We start from the raw sequence: 16477 nt of genomic DNA on the forward strand, positions 1-16477 counted from the left end.
TTATGCTTTCAACTTGACTTCATGTTCACTAGCTCCTCACATAGGACTACTCTAGTTTTTCTGAGGCAGTAAGTAGATGTAGATGATCTTTTGATAAGAAAGAGACATCAGAATACAAATGGGAAATAAAAGTGTGGAAAGAAGAGGATCTACTTGATGAATAAGGCACACTTTCATGTGAATGAATAAGGTACACTTTCATGTGAGCAAAACTAGAGAAATCCATCTCTAAATACATCAAAATCTGTCCACTATTACTTTCTCAGTTTTAATAGATCGTATTCAGTGTTCTTTTTTGACAGTCACCTCAAAGCAATACACCAAGAAACTCACCTGTGGTTTCAGAACAAATTTTCTTTAACTCCAATACGACGTAAGATCTATAAGAACGTCGACTTTCCCATTTTTGAATTACAAGGGTTTTAAACTTCTTTCAGAACTCTCCATAAATAAATAATACTAAGCTTTAACAAGATTCTGCCATCTGAATATTGAACTAATTCCTCACATGCTTTTGAAAAAACTACGTCAAGAAATTCATGGAAGTTAAATATATTAATCACAAAGGCAATAGTTATTAATATCAATTACTCATAAAGAAAGTGATTTTTTTTGCAAGCTTCCCAGAAAACACTTAGTTTCAATATTCCCCTGCATTTCAGAGAAATGACAGAGCCAACATGTGTTTCTAATTAAGCTTGCAGATACAGCAAAATAACTAAAATGTATTCTAAGCTTTAAGGAGTAATAGCACTTTCTACCTCTTCATTCCAAGCTGAAGGTTGTTTAGTTATAGCAAGGTACTGTGACTACACTTACTGGTATTTTATTACATAGAATAATCCAATGCTTTATATTATTTTTTCCTTATTTCAAACATCTCAAATGTCTCTTCAAAACAAGTATTTTGTCTTATAATATGAGACAACAGAAAAATATTCAGGGATTAAGATATTTTATAGTTTGTGTATACACAGGATTTCAGTATAGTATTAGCCGCTTTGCAAATGGCTCTTCTTGCCAGTCTGCTGTGTGAGGTTTGGAATTTTCTAAGCTGCTTATTTGAAGAGCTCCTCTTAGTTCTTTTAATATTTAAATGTTTAAACATTTAGAGAAGAAAAAGGGCAAACGTTCAACTTTGAAAGGAAAGCTCTGTATCTCTGTCAGCTCCTCTGTTATGTGCACACTGTTTGGACACTTACAATACAGCTGGTATTAGCATGGGGAGAAAGCAGCACTGTCTCCTAATGATTTTTCAGAGGCTATGTCTACATTGCAGGGGGAGAACAGGTACAAGCATGCTGAAACCATGCTGTGACTCTTGGATTTTTATCCGAAGTGCTGGGTTAACAGTCTCCAGAGAATCGATTTCATCCTTTAGAAGAGGAGAGCTGGGGATATTTGCTGGTGTTTGACTTGTTTGTGTCTGATACCTCCAAATTATGTAGACAAATGCCTGGACCCATGACAACACACTAGGTGACCAGAAGCTTTCTCATCAGGTTCTGTCCATATCTGGAAGCTGAAATAATGTAAGTATTTTAAGAAAAAAAAAAAATTTGTATTTCATGAAATGATTCAAAATTTTGCCCTCTTTTCTATTCCCTGAAAACTTTAAGTGCAACAAATAAGAAGATAGAGCTGTTTTCAAATGTGGCGTATCATTATTTCTTAAAGAGAAGGCATAAAATTTATGATTCTTTGAACTTCGTTGTCTGGAAGAAAGTGACTTAATTGCATTGGTTATCCATAAAACAACCCAATTACCCAGTAGGCTAAAGTCAAACATTAAAAAGATGAACCTGCAGAGAAGATTAACAGTTACATTCTTTGTTTGGATATGGGGTCTTTTATACCAATACACCATTGAAAGACTCATCGTCTTCTACGAAGTACTACATACAGAAAAGCTGTATGCAGTTGTTGTTACATAAACCAGACAACACTGAGAGCTGGGGTCATGTAAAGGCATAAATTAAATACATGAATATATCCTGTTACGGTAGGTAAAGCACTACATTGCCTTGTGCAAGATTTCTACAATTTTAATATTTTAATTACATATGGATTTGCCAGACATCCTTTAATGAAAAATAAACTGCTGAAGAGCTTTCTAAAACTAAAACATGATAACTAGCAAAAATAATACCATGAATTCTTTCTCAAGGCATAATGCATAACAGTAATTTGTATCCCAGTTCATGGGAGAAAGCAGTCTCTGCATGGAAAATATCAAAATTAGCTTCTATCAGTATGATACAACGGATGAGAAAACACTGCATCTGGTAGTCAATTGTGTCTCACATGGTACACTGAAAGGGGGAGTGCCAGACTGCTTAGGCAGGCATTCTAGGAGAGAAGACAGCTTGCTTGCCCGTGAATTTTGAAAGAAGCATACCAAGTATCCAGTAGTCTTACACCAGCTGGTTTTATTAGAGTAGGGCTTTGTAGGAATCAGAACTGAATTTTCCTGAAAGGATGTTTCAGGGAGAGGAATTAGATAAACTAAAATCACATCTGGAGATGTTGTAGAAGGAACAGAATGAAGACACAGCAACATAGTTTCATGGGATTTCTATTTCTTTAGAAATGAGGTCCTTGCCTCTCAGAAGGAGCGATGTTCTCTGACCACATGAATTTGGTACTTTTTATATAAATATCTACTATGTTAATGGTTTATGTCAGTGTCACCTTTTTGCCTGTTAACAGAATTTATACAAAAAATGAAGACCAATTAAAAATGGTAAGTAATGCATGTGGCTATTTGTTCAGAAGTTGAATAGCCTGTAATAGAATCCAGTGGACAACATACAGTCTGCTTTCATAAAGAATGACTGCTGAACTGAAAAAAAAAACCAACAATCTGAAAGAATCCTAAATCAGAATTTGTTTCTAGCATGGAGTTCTGGCACATATCCCACATTGTGGAAAAAACTGAAGATAAATCTAATTACTTTTCAGCCTCTTTCTCAATATCCTGCTAACACAGAACCACTGAAATCTAAACAACTCCCTCAAAATATTACTGCAGAAGTTGAAACTTAACACCTCTCACCTCTGCCACAAAAATGGTTTATGTGAATGAGCTCAAATGCGCTTCAGGTGTGTTCATACCTACCATTCAAACTGCTTAAATGAACCAGGATGTTTTGCAGCTCTGCTGCAGGAGATGGTAGGTCCCAGCATAATGCCAGAAATCATACAGCAAGCTGTAGTGTTTTAAATGGCCTTAGCGACCAGCTCAGTGAACATCTGCTTGCAGTCTTGACTTTATTTTCTGTTTGACCTACATTCCATGATCTGCCAGAAAATACAACATAACTTGCTCCAAAAAATCATGGGAAATGGTTATTCTACTTTGATAAATATTGAATAAACAGTCCTAAGTAAGACAAGTTTGTCAAACCAAAATATATTACTGCTTTAACCTCACAACTATTGGGTAGCTCTGGGAATGGTATTAAAATCTTCAATAGAATTTAAAAATATCCTGGTTATCTTCCTTATCTTCAGGAAGATATGTCTGTAAGATTCAGAACTCTTTTCAGTACACAGAAAGATAAATAAGTTCTTGAAAGGAAAACTTAAAGGAATTAAAAGCTACAAGAAAGACCTTTAACGAGACAAAAAACCTTGATAGAAAATTCTCACTCATGATCATCAGCTTTTTCTGCTGGGCCCTCACACAGCTGGAAAAAATGTCTTAAAGATTGTTGTTTGGATTTTGTGATTGCTTAACTACTTGAAGTTGTAGTTATTATACAGAACACCCTAGGGATCTAGAAAAACCCCATCTGAGAAGAGGAACATTGTTTATAAATAAATTTTGCAGTTTTGTTTTGATCTGGTCGTTATTTCTCTCATTATTTACTTCTGCCATTAGTTAAGCTACTTGAGCCTTTTACAGTGTAAGATTGCTAAATGATACTTCTTGGGGCAAAGACTTAGAAAATCTCAGTTTTGAAAGTTTGCTTTGTGTATCTCAAGGGACAGTAAAAGGTATGGAGCACAAAAAAAGTCTGTGTATAATACTTTGAGTTCCTGCGGGAAGAACTGAGGCCAGCCAAACTGGTGGAAATGGACATTCCCTCATACAATGGAAAGAAAGACTGGTCCTCAATTACAAGAGCTTTCCAGGTAGGAGAAGCATACAGTTATTTGATGGAGAAAGGAGTCTTTCAGACTCCAAACAGACTGCTGGTAGTATAGCAGCAGAACACCAAACTAATAATAAAATCAGGATGATAGAAGAGCATCTCAGGATTGCAAAAATCTCATCCAAAGGAGGAAGAAAACATCCCAAAATGAAGGTATGTAAGGGAGCAAGGAAAGAATGTCTTAAGACAAAGATGTTTGAAGGGTTTAGATACCATATGTTACTGTCTGATCTTTCTTTTGACATTCAGCACTGCTAGAAATTTCTACCCCTCCTGAAATCTTTCAGCCCTGATGATACTGTCAATGTAGCAGAATAGATCTATAATAATCCTTAATATTTATATAAGTATTTCAAGGCAATTCATAAGATGTGGTCTACCAAATATAATAATTATTAATTTTACAGATAGAGAAATGTGTCCAGTCTCAGGTTACACAACAGATTGCGGAGCTCATTGCAAACTAAATGCACAACAATGTGTGAAAGGAATATAGCATACCAAATAATAAGAATTTAAGAACTCTTTGGTATTGCTAAGGCTCCTCAAAAAAGGCTGGTGTAGCTTTCCTTAGTTTGGCAATAGCAGCCATACAGGAGAGCAAGGATCTATAAACACCCGATTTTAGTCTGACAGAGAAAAGTGTAGGCTCATATCAAGCAAATGAAAATTCTAAAATTTTATTCACAAATTAGGAACCTTACTTTCATCAGCTGTTACGTACATTTCAGTTTCACTTCTGTTTGAGGTATCTTTAACAAAATCAAAATGATGGCATTGTTTTATACCTATATTGCTGTCCAGGGACCTCACTGCTGGGGAACTGGAGAAAGATAGATTAAAAGGCCATCTCCCAACAGAATGCACAAATAATTGCATTATGTAGAAAATGAAAGGAATTGTTTTAGCAAGTTAGACAATTAGTTGGGTTTTTTGTTTGTGTGGGGTTTTTTGTGCTTTTTTTTTTTTTAAACCAAGCCTCCCTCCTATATTGTTAATATTTGCCTGTGCACTCTATAAATACTAGTAACATTCCAGAGATCATGAACTTCCGGAGTATGTGTGTGACTGCCTGTTTAATATTTAATCTGTAGTATGAGTAATTTCAAATAGGGTTTAGGAAAATAAATTGTTTGGGTTGGACTAATTAAACAAGAACTGGTCTAAATATCCTTTACTCATGCAGGTTATTTGGCTCTTGACAGCACAAAGACATGTCCATTCAGCCCTACTTTCAGGCACAAGGAAAAAGACCTAAATCATTAAAACTGCGTAAGCACCATGTGAGACTAGTAAAGGTGGTAGTAGAACAGAAATGAGGAAGTAGATGTGAACTGTCACCTACAGCTGAAATATTCTGTTTGGTTTGATCAGTCAGGCAAAGTACACGGGTGACTCTTAAAGCTGATACACGGCACAATAGAAGAAAGAAGGACTACAGAAAAGAATCCTCCAGATCGATGGGCCCATCAGAGCTCCTTCCTTAGTAATCAGCCTGGCTTTAGATGTAGAATCTGGGGCATCATTCAGAACACCAGGTTTTGCTTTGGGTTTTCTGGACAACTAATCCAACACTTAGGATCCCAAGCACTGAGGAGGAGGTGGAGTGGGTCTTAAATTCTCTTGCTTTTACATAGAAATGTTCAATAAGCAGTTCTCAGAATCAGATAACAATGAATTTTAACTGTGAGGCCCCATACAAATAATGAATATTCCAGATACTCTAAACAGTGCTAGGCGGAATAGGAAAAAAAGAGCTTCTTGTCCTCTTTTCATTGTGACTCTGTATTGAAAAATACTTGGAACCAAAACTATATGTGTTTCAACATGCTGTGCAATTTAATTTTCTTGAATATTTTAACCAATTAAAAAAAGTTTAGGAAGAAGGGGACTCAATGTGAGTAAAGCTGTTGTTGTAATAACGCTCAAACTGGAAAAGGAGTTGATTCTCTCCTTCTGCACCTGCTGCAGTAGAACTAGAATCTGGTTTTCAAAAACAGTTTTAGAAACTCAAATATGAAGAAGCAAGTGTTACAAGACCATTATAACACAGAGCTAATAATCCCACTAAATAAACAAACAAACAAATCTGTGTACAACAAGAAATTACACTGCATAAATGATCAGCACACTTGCATTTCATCATTTTGCCTACATGCACGAGTTCTGAGTCAGAAGTAATCACTGAAACATGCTACTTTTGCCAAGTACTACCTACTCTGCTCTGCTATTAATATCGCTTGTGATGCAAGAACTCCCACCCATTTCTGAGAACAGCGCAGGCAGTCTGATAATTCACAGGCTTCAAGCTGCCCTTATAAAGTTGTTCCACTTTTGCATACTTCCTCATACTGCGAGTTTCTCTGCGAAGATGAAGCAGCTTGTTTACTTAGTCTTGCTTAAGACAGCTCTCCTGGCTTTAACAAATGTGTTTGCAGTTATTTTAGAAGAAGAAAAGGATGCTAAAGAAGAAAAAACTACTGGTACTTGTCCTATAAAGCTCAAAACTAATGGGAATTGTGATGAAGGAGAGGACTGTCCGTATCAGATAAATCTGCCACCAATGACCATCCAGCTACCCAAACAGTTCAGACTGATTGAGAAGACTCTCAAGGAAGTACAGACCCTTAAAGAAGCAGTAAACAAGCTGAAGAAGTGTTGCCAAGACTGCAAGCTGCAGGCAGATGACAACCAAGAAAGAGACAGCAGTAATGAATTCCTGCCACCTAATGCAGAAACTCCAGCAGAAATCCAAGATAACAGAGTAAAGGAACTGCAAAGCAAAGTGAGCAGAATGGCAACCAGTCTAAAAAATGCGAAGAACCAGATTCAGACACTGCAGGGACGTTTAGAGAAGATGAGCCTCGTGAATATGAACAATGTAGAACATTATGTAGACAGCAAAGTTGCTAATTTGACGTTTGTTGTGAACAGTCTTGATAACAAGTGTTCTTCTCAATGTCCAGCAATGCAGCCAAGCCCTGGTATGTAATCTGTTAGTTCTTAATGCCTGTAGCATAAGCTTTCTGTGCGTTTTACAAATATTAGGTAAAAGAATTTAAATATATGTTAAGCAAATAGCTGTGCTTCTAAATCTACAAAATAAGTATTTGCCCATTTACAGTTTGTTTATATTCCTGAGCAACTTTCCAGCTGCCACTAGAGGGTTACTGAGAGTTGCAGGTGTTCAGTTCCTGCTATGGTTGTTCCTTATTGTGGGACCTAAACCACAACATTTTAAAGGATACTATTTTTCCCATTCTAATAAGCAACAATGAAAAATGAAGGTATTACTTTACACCCTTCATTAAGGATGTCAAACATCAGTGGACTACCTGTATTTTCTCTTTGGCTGTCACGGGGCAAATTTCCTCTTTAGGTATGCCTTACAGTACTGCACGTTTTTTTCATTGTGAAACTGCAGCTATTCTGAAATGGCCTGCAAGTCATTTGTTTAGTTCTTAAGAGATGCATAATTAATTTTTCTAACATCACAGCAAATATCAGAAAGGCTTCACTAAGAAAGCTTATTAACTGTACTTCTCAAGTGGGTAATATTGTATGCTACCATCTTACTACTAAATCTTTAGTTTGATGCTAATATTTAAGTAATATAAAATAGAAAACTAACACTTTTTCTTTTAGTTTTTACCTGTTCTAATTAAAATAGAGAAAATAATAAAATTTCTTCCCAATGTTCACTGTTCATAAAGTAAGACTAAAATATTGTTTTTGTTAAGTCATAAAGTTTTTCTATACCATATAAGAGCTTTTGCAAACAAGAAATATCCACAAGATTATAAGTGTATTCTAGCACTTAGATGTCATACATGTGAAGAGAGGGGTCTCTGCAGACAAAACAGAGAAATAACAGAATGCATTACAGCTTTTAAGCCTCTGTTGTTTAGCATTCCCTCTTCAAAATAAAACTGTTCTTCTGTCTGCCCATATTGAAAATGGAAGGCTCTGCAGGTGGTACGGTGTATGTATGTACAGCTGAAATTCTCAAAAGAGCAAAAAAAGCAAATGACTAATAACAAAGGTAATGCTTTTACTGTATCAACAATCAGCTTCAATCAGATACAAATCAGTATAAATTAATTACTATAATTCAGATATAAAGCATTCACAGAAAGAATGAATGGTATCTAGTGTACTGATAAAGGGCAATGAATCACATTGAGGTACAGTACTTCACGATGGACTAAATTCATTTTACATGTTTCTCTCTCTTACTGAACTGTTGGGTAGTGTTCATAGCACACGATTGTGTAGCTGTTCCTTACATTTTACAGCAACTGATGTTATAGATAGAAAACTAGCTACAGCTTTTTCCCATATAAAAGTTTTTCCTACCTCTACTGAAAATAACAGTAAAACTTTATTTAAATAGGAGTTGAATTGGACTACAAAATGCATTCTATCTGAAATGAATACTCCCTGTCAATTTCTGCTCTGAAACTTGTTCCACTAAGGATCTTACACAAAATTCAGTGAAACAAATGAGAATCTATTGTGAACTCAGATTTGATGTTTAAGCCTCTGCTTCCTACACTTTGTGCTTTCTATGTGCATCTATGATGTCCAGTTTTCTGTACTAGCAAACAAGAAGTCCTGAGCCTCATTCCCCGCTGAACCTTGAGAACACTTGTTCCTTTCAAAAATTAGTTATTTAACTTTTCCTGTAAAAAGATGGAATTGAATTCTACAAATGAACATGTTCCTAAATTCAGATCTACAGTAGAGAGCAACATTGTCCAAATGGTTTTGACTCAACTCAGAGGTCACAGATGGAGAAGTCTCCATCATTTGTTTAGGAACGTGGAATTAAAGTACAGTGCATTCTGAATGCTATTGAACACAATGTCATTACTAAGCTAGTGGATCAAAAATGGATTTTTATTCTGCAGGAAACATCTGGGGGTATTTTTCTCCTGACTAAAATATACCATTGAGAAGGGGAAGAACTGTGTTAATGGCAGATGCCAAACCTTTTTCCTTACTTTAAGGCCAGCAATGCCACATACACAGGAAAGCACAAAACTTTTCTAGCTTCATCTTTCTAGGAATTGCAGTATTATTACAATAGATGAGATAATTCTATAACATTTTTTCTGCTTCCTTAATTATTGTAATATTAACAGACAAAAGATTCCTAATGATGTAATGTTCTGAATCAAACTGTGGCTATTGAAAAACAGCCAGCTTAAAGTTCTTCCCATATGAACAAAGCTTTTTCTCTGACACACTGCCAGATGAAGATTTGAATTATAGACACAGTGTGATGGTATACAGTGACATATTACAAAAAAAAAAAGGAGCAAGCTTTAGAAATATAGGCTGAAGACACTAATATGAATTTATTGGAGATGATGAAAGGATGAGGAAAAGGGTAGAGAAAAGGAGAAAAGTGAAAGCCAACGAAGTGCCCTTCAATTAGCCAGTTTTGATTTTAAAAATCATCATTTAAATGGTTTCTAGAAGTTATTTGATGTAGAGATCCTAGCTGCTATCTATTACAGAATAAACTTGATGGAAAAAAGTTCGTCCCTCGAACTGAAACTGCTGTAACACTATTTCCTATCTAGAAGTCTCTCCAATCCAAAAGACTGAATGTATGCTTATACCTCTTCCAAAGAGATTTCTTGGACTTGATTCATTAGATGTACTAAAGGTAGATCCAAGTCCAAAATCATGGCAATGTAATGGACAACTTTAATTAATATTTGACTTTTCTTATTTAACCATAGCTGTGGAAATGATGAACTTGGTAAGAAAAAGAGCCTATATGAAGTAGAGATAACAGAGGCTGCACGGAGTTTAATATGTTCTGTAGGACACATCAGTCTGGATAACATTTTTGCTTGTCTTTAAATTGATGCTATGTTTAATCTGACACTCTTTGTTTTTCCACCAGTTATACAAGTAATGCAGAGAGACTGTGCTGATCATTATGCAGCAGGCAAAAGAAGTAGTGGTATCTACCCAGTTACCCCTGACCCCAGAAACGGCACCTTCCAAGTCTACTGTGACATGGAAACACAAGGAGGCGGCTGGACAGTGCTGCAGCGGCGTCAGGATGGTAGCACTAACTTCAACAGAACATGGAATGACTACAAACACGGCTTTGGAAACCTCAGCAGGGAGTTTTGGCTGGGGAACGACAAAATTCACCTCCTGACAAAAAGCCAGGAAATGCAGCTGAGAATTGACCTTGAAGATTTCAATGGTATCAAAGAGTATGCCAAATACCAATATTTCTACGTGGCCAACGAGTACCTGAAGTATCGTCTCAGTGTTCACGGCTATAGCGGCACAGCAGGAGATGCTCTCCTCTACAGCAGGCATTACAACCACGACCAGAAGTTCTTCACAACTCCTGACAAGGACAACGACAGGTATGCATCAGGGAACTGCGGTGCATTCTACAGCTCTGGCTGGTGGTTCGATGCATGCTTGTCTGCCAACCTCAACGGCAAGTACTACCACAAGAAATATAAAGGTGTTCGCAATGGAATTTTCTGGGGTACATGGCATGGTATTTCTGATGACACTCCCAGTGGATACAAGCAATCCTTTAAATCAGTAAAAATCATGATCAGACCCAAAAGTTTTGCACCATAATATTAAACCTTTTCTTAACTAGTTTGCATTGGATTGCACTCAAGATCATGCTTACTCAGTATTATATTCAGAATTCAAGTATTCAGTTATATTTGTCGTAACATAAGTTTTAGACAAAGTAACATATTTCCACATGCATTTTTAGAGATGGTGTTTCCCATATAATGTATGAAAGACAATAATTGTTACTAAAACTTAGCATAGGGTAAGTTGTGGTATTGTAACATAAATATTCTAAACATTGCTTTTGGTGCTTCTACTGTATGTGATACATCTTCTACAAATTGTGTCTGAATGAACACCTGCATTTTTACCTGGATATAACTCAGAGGTACCCCGATAACATACAAATTTGTTAAACACTTAGTATGAAACACTCTAACTCTGATAGTGCCCAACACTTTGTATTGTCTTTCCTTCACAACTTCAAAGATGTACAATGGGGATGTCAAAATAAATTAGGAAAAGTATGATACATTATTATTTTAAAAGGAGAAGGGAATAGAGGGCCACATGATTAGCTCAAAGAGGAGAATTTAGACTGTGAATATGGTTCCTCAAATATTATTCCCTTTGTCAAAAACTATTCGAACAAGCTGGTGAAAGAATTGGATAATAGCAAGTGGAAATAACCCATAGAGAATGTAATGAAAGATGACCTTTCACGTTCATTTCAATTCTTCTGTTCAAGCTCAATGTCCTTTCCATCTTTTGCGGGAGAAAGTAAATTTCATGTAGCTTATCACAGGTTTATATAGGTGAGTGGACAGGTAGGAAGAAAACACATCAAGAAGCCATGTGTTTGTATAAAAGCCTCTAAATACTTACAAGAAATACATTTTGCTTTCTTCTGAATCTTTTAGGTAAGCCAGCCATTATGAGATGACTCTTGTAGAGACTCAAGCTCTCATTTAAGTACTTCTCACTATATATGTATCAGTTGACATTAAATTATATGTACATAATATTTTGTAACACTTTTGCAGTCAAAGAAACATGAGTAATCCATTGGCCATTATAAGCAGAAAAGGAATGTGCGAAGGGCTTTTTTTCTTCTAAAACATAACAAATGAAACAATGCACTTTTCATATACTTTGGGAAGTACAATTTAAATATACCGTTATTATATTTCACATTGTAGGTAGCAAGCACAAATTTGCCTACACATACCTACTGTCTATGCTAGAAAAGACATGTTTATAATTACAGTGACTAATATTCTGAGAGGAGATGCAAATTATCTTAGCATGAGGTATTTTGCTATATAGCTAATACCAATTCTCAGATGCAGATAAACTATACAAAGATTGTATTTCTTTAGTGGTAAAAGTATGGTTTTTACTTCATAGCATTTTTTTGTTACTAGAGCTATTTCTTGGTAACGGTAAACAACAGAACTGTGCCAACAAAACTTTGAGTGCACATCTGGCCTAAAACTTTACAAATCAGACCTTTATTAAGATTACCTCCAGAACTATCATGGTTACAAGCTATGGACATGAGCAAAAGTGGCAATTACTAAATAGCAGAGTATTAATATATATATTTGAGAGAGTAAATACTTTGAAGGATATTTCAGTGTGATGTGTAATTTGGTTTATTGTATTTCAATTTTAAAGACTAATGGAAGATTTTAATTGTAAGATGTATAATCTGTGCTTGAAAATGTTTTGAAGTCATAGAGTATTTATTTTGTGATAAAATGGATTGTCAAAAAAACAACAAAAAAAGCAAGTTATGAAACATTGGTTAGAAGAGCAAATATCTAATTGCATATGATTATATTTAATAATTTTGCAGAAAATGTACAATTTTTTCCTATTTGTTATATGGTAACTAGCTCTGTATGACTTACAGTACCTTTAAGCTTCTACTTGAAAATGTCTTTTTCCTGCTAATTTGCTGGGAGGGAAACTGTTTGTTTTTTTATCGTGCTAAAAGGAAAAATTGTAAAAAAGAAATTTCATCAGTATAAACAAATGTGACTAATATCACCTAGAAAGCCTTGACCAACTTCTTAAAAAAAAAAAAAAAAAAAAAAAAAAAAAAAAAAAAAAGAAGGGAAAGGAAAAAAAAAAAAAAGAAAGCCTGCCTGGAACTGTTGTAGCTGAATCTCCAGCGATGTGTACTAGTTTTACAAAGTGTAACTCCATCTATTTGTTGCAAGCATTATTTTTATTTTTCCTTGTTGTAAATAAAATTGTCACTCTATTAAAGCTATACTGTTGTCATAGGTTTTTATCGGGACCAAGAAAAAAGTTCTCATACATTGTTTACTAATTTTCTGTAAAAAATTGAAGCAGTCAGAAGACACAGGTATAGTAAGATAACTAAAGACAACCAGCAAAGATGTATGTGCCATGTGACAGGAGAGTTACAGAATTGCTGTTAACAATAATTCTTAATGGATCCATTCAGCTGTCAGATAATGCGTAGGCTCATATTGAGGATATTCACATTTTGGAAGAGAAAAAATTAAGTGCCTATTCAAGTGCTTATACAAGTATCTTTGCCATGAAGTAGGAGACAGAAACTCATCTGTTTTTTTTAATTACACACATTTCAGAAAACATTCAAGTTTCAGGAAAGCATGCAAATAGAAAAAATACTCGGGATTAAAGCATGCAATTTTATATACAAATCCGAGCATTTGATCTCTGTTTGAGGCCTAATAATTAAAAACATGTCTTTTAATGTACAGAAAGCACCTATGTAGTGAAGATTATCAAAAGAAAACCTTTTGATCTTGCTAATCTTTAAAATGTGAGTATTAGTAAAGAAGAGTAATAACAGTGGGTCTGCTAGCAAAATTTGTATGAGTTTTTTCCCCCCCGAAAAGGCACAAAACCATCTGTTAATTGTGATCAGCCAAGCAGACTGTAATGTCTTTGTTTTCTATGCAATGTTTAAATAAAAAAAATCAGGAAAAACAACAACAACGATTAAAAAAAAAACAACCAGAAGAACTGAAAAGAATCATAGAATGGTTTGGGTTGGAAGGGACCTCAAGGATCATTAAGTTCCAACCCTCCTGACACAGGCAGGGCTGCCAGCCACTAGATCAAGTATTAGAAAATGTTGCCCAGGGCCCCGCCCAATCTGGCCTTAAGCGCCTCCACAGATGGGGCATCCACAACCTCTCTGGGCAGCCGGTTCCAGCACCTCACCGCTCCCTCAGTAAAAAACTTCCCAACATCTAATCTAAATCTCTCTTCCTTTAGTTTAAAACCATTCCCCCTTGTCCTATCACTATCTACTTGTGTAAAAAGTAGATTTCCCTTATGTTTATAAACTCCCTTTAAATATTGGAAGGCTGCAATGAGGTCTCCCTGCAGTTTTTTTCTGAGCTGAACAAACCCAGTTCCTTCAGTCTGTCTTCACAGGAGAGGCATCACAGCCCTTGGATCATCCTCATGGCCCTCTTCTAGATCCTCTCCAAAACCTTCACATCCTCTTGTGCTGGGCGCTCCAGACCTGGACGCAGTTCTCCAGATGGGGCCTCATGAGGGCAAAATAGACAGGGACAATTACCTCGCCCGCCCTGCTGGCCACCCCTCTTCTAGTGGAACCCAGGCCTTCCAGGCTGCAAGAGCACACTGCCGGCTCATGTTCAGTTTTTCATCAACCAGAACCCCTAAGTCTTTCTCAGGGCTACTCTCAAGGAGTTCTCCCAGTTTGTATACATATCTGGGATCACCTTGACTCAAGTGCAAAACCTGATCTAAAGAGCTGAAATAATTGTTTTTTAAATATTTTTTTCTGTCCTTTTTATGCAAATATATTCCCTTGTGTTTTTGTGGAAGTACTGCAGTCAGCTCAGACATCTCTGTACAAGTTAAGAGCAACTTGTAGTTCAACACTTCAGTGGAAAATAAATTTGCATTTGTATGATTTTTTATGAAGGGAATTAAGATGGTTTTCAAACACATACCTAGAACACTACGTTTATGATCTAAAGCAAAATCAGTTCTTAAAGTACTGAATTTACTTAATTTGTATGTCGTGCAAGTCATACAAAAAAATCAAAACAGCAAAGATGTTTAAGTTTTCATAGAGAAAGAAGACAAGAACTAAATACTGGCCTACCAAAAAAAAAAAAAAAAAAGATATTTGAAATATATATGCTTATAAATGTGTATTGTCCTCTTTTTTTCCAGGAGATAAAATAAAAGCAATATGGTATACAAGGGCCTGAAAACATTGACATGTGTTTCAAAGAAAAATTCCGTTCACAGTCCCTGATAAATGAAAACATTCCACCTACTAAGCAGATAGTTTGCATTCACAGCTTTCATGAAACTTTTATGGAGTTATGATATTTCTGCCAGAAGTGAATTTGGCCATCAGCCTCAGTGTTAACCAGAAACAGAAAATGTTTTAAGATGATGTGTCACATTCAACGCTCAAACAAGTCATGAGATTAGGATCTGAATTATTTATTTTTTAAGTCCTTGTTTACAGTTTATTTCTAATCTCAGTATCACCTAATTATGTTCACACAGTTAAGACTGTTGGTCTAACTAGTGGTACACTTCTACCCAACAGTATGCCAGCATTCCGAATTACACAATAGAAAATTATAAGTATGTTTTACATGCAGATTTCTAAGAATTACACAGAACTTATGACTTTTACAGAGAAGTAGGATCCACCCTGAGAAACAGAAATTCCCATCCCTCTGTTTGGACAGAGTAAAAAAGTCCCTGTGCATACCTCTGCAGCTTAGCCTCTAAAAACCGAAAGATAATTAATTCTTCTTAACACAGATCTTAAAGGCTCTGCTCATTAAGGAGTATTTGGACAATAGATTTTTGGAATTAGAAAACCAGAAATCAACTTTTTAACATTGTAAGCAACCAGAACTATAAAAGCGATGATTCTCCACTGCTGGACACTGAACTGAAGTGAGCATTGCTCTGGCTTCCTCATCACACAGCTGTGCTGACAGAAATGGTCTAAGCCAAGGCCAGATAGACTCCCAGTTTTAGCACAAAGGTGCCCTAGTTTGGAATGTCTGGTCTCAAATGCATATTTAGAGTAAGAATAGGGGTAGAGGGAGATAGCTTTGGAACAAAAGACAATAACGTACCTGTCTTTTTAAGTCTCAAGAGTCTCAGAAATTTTTATGAAAAGGTGAAAGAGGAGGAGAAAGCAGTTACAGGTTATTCTTCCCTTCAGCCTCACTGCCTTCAGGAGCTATTTCCTCTGTGTGGCACAAGATCTGCACTTGACAGCAAAGAAATAACAACACATTGACAGGGGTGTTCACTTTCAAACATGCTGCTTGATAATCAACTGAAACACTGCTTGCTTCGTGATAACCTCATTATAGTCAACATCCTCCTGGGTTTATTTATGTTCAATTTCACCTGGTAAAAAGAATATACTTCATTGGGTCTGTTCTTATTTCTGTTGGTTAAAGGTATCTGTAAATTCAACCCACTCCTTTACAGCTTCTGATAGGAATTACCAGCAATTAGAGCAATCAATTTTCCCATCACGATCACTAATCAGAGTTTAACATTCACTATGCAAAACACTGCTTACTAGCTGAAAGCTTACAGCCACATTATCATCCCTGACTTTCCAAGTGTCCATATCAACAAAGTAAAAAATGTTTGTTTAATTAACAGTTAGATTCCTGTGGGTGGAGGTGTAGACAACATCTGTCCTCCCTGTCTGTGCCAGCATATTT

The 16477-nt window shown here is 36.0% G+C and overlaps 2 protein-coding genes across 11 annotated transcripts in view; one reads left to right on the top strand and one right to left on the bottom strand.

Moving 5' to 3' along the window:
- Positions 1–16477, bottom strand: part of CCDC146 (coiled-coil domain containing 146) — a 78338-nt gene that overhangs the window by 49168 nt on the left and 12693 nt on the right. The window lies entirely within an intron of this gene.
- On the top strand, positions 6406–13002 carry FGL2 (fibrinogen like 2). The gene is made up of 2 exons (XM_021384523.1): positions 6406–7141; positions 10075–13002. Exons 1-2 carry the CDS (start codon positions 6529–6531, stop codon positions 10779–10781), a joined length of 1320 nt encoding a protein of 439 aa, XP_021240198.1. The 5' UTR covers positions 6406–6528; the 3' UTR covers positions 10782–13002.

The sequence above is a fragment of the Numida meleagris genome, chromosome 1, assembly GCF_002078875.1.
Source record: "Numida meleagris isolate 19003 breed g44 Domestic line chromosome 1, NumMel1.0, whole genome shotgun sequence".
Taxonomy (NCBI): domain Eukaryota; kingdom Metazoa; phylum Chordata; class Aves; order Galliformes; family Numididae; genus Numida; species Numida meleagris.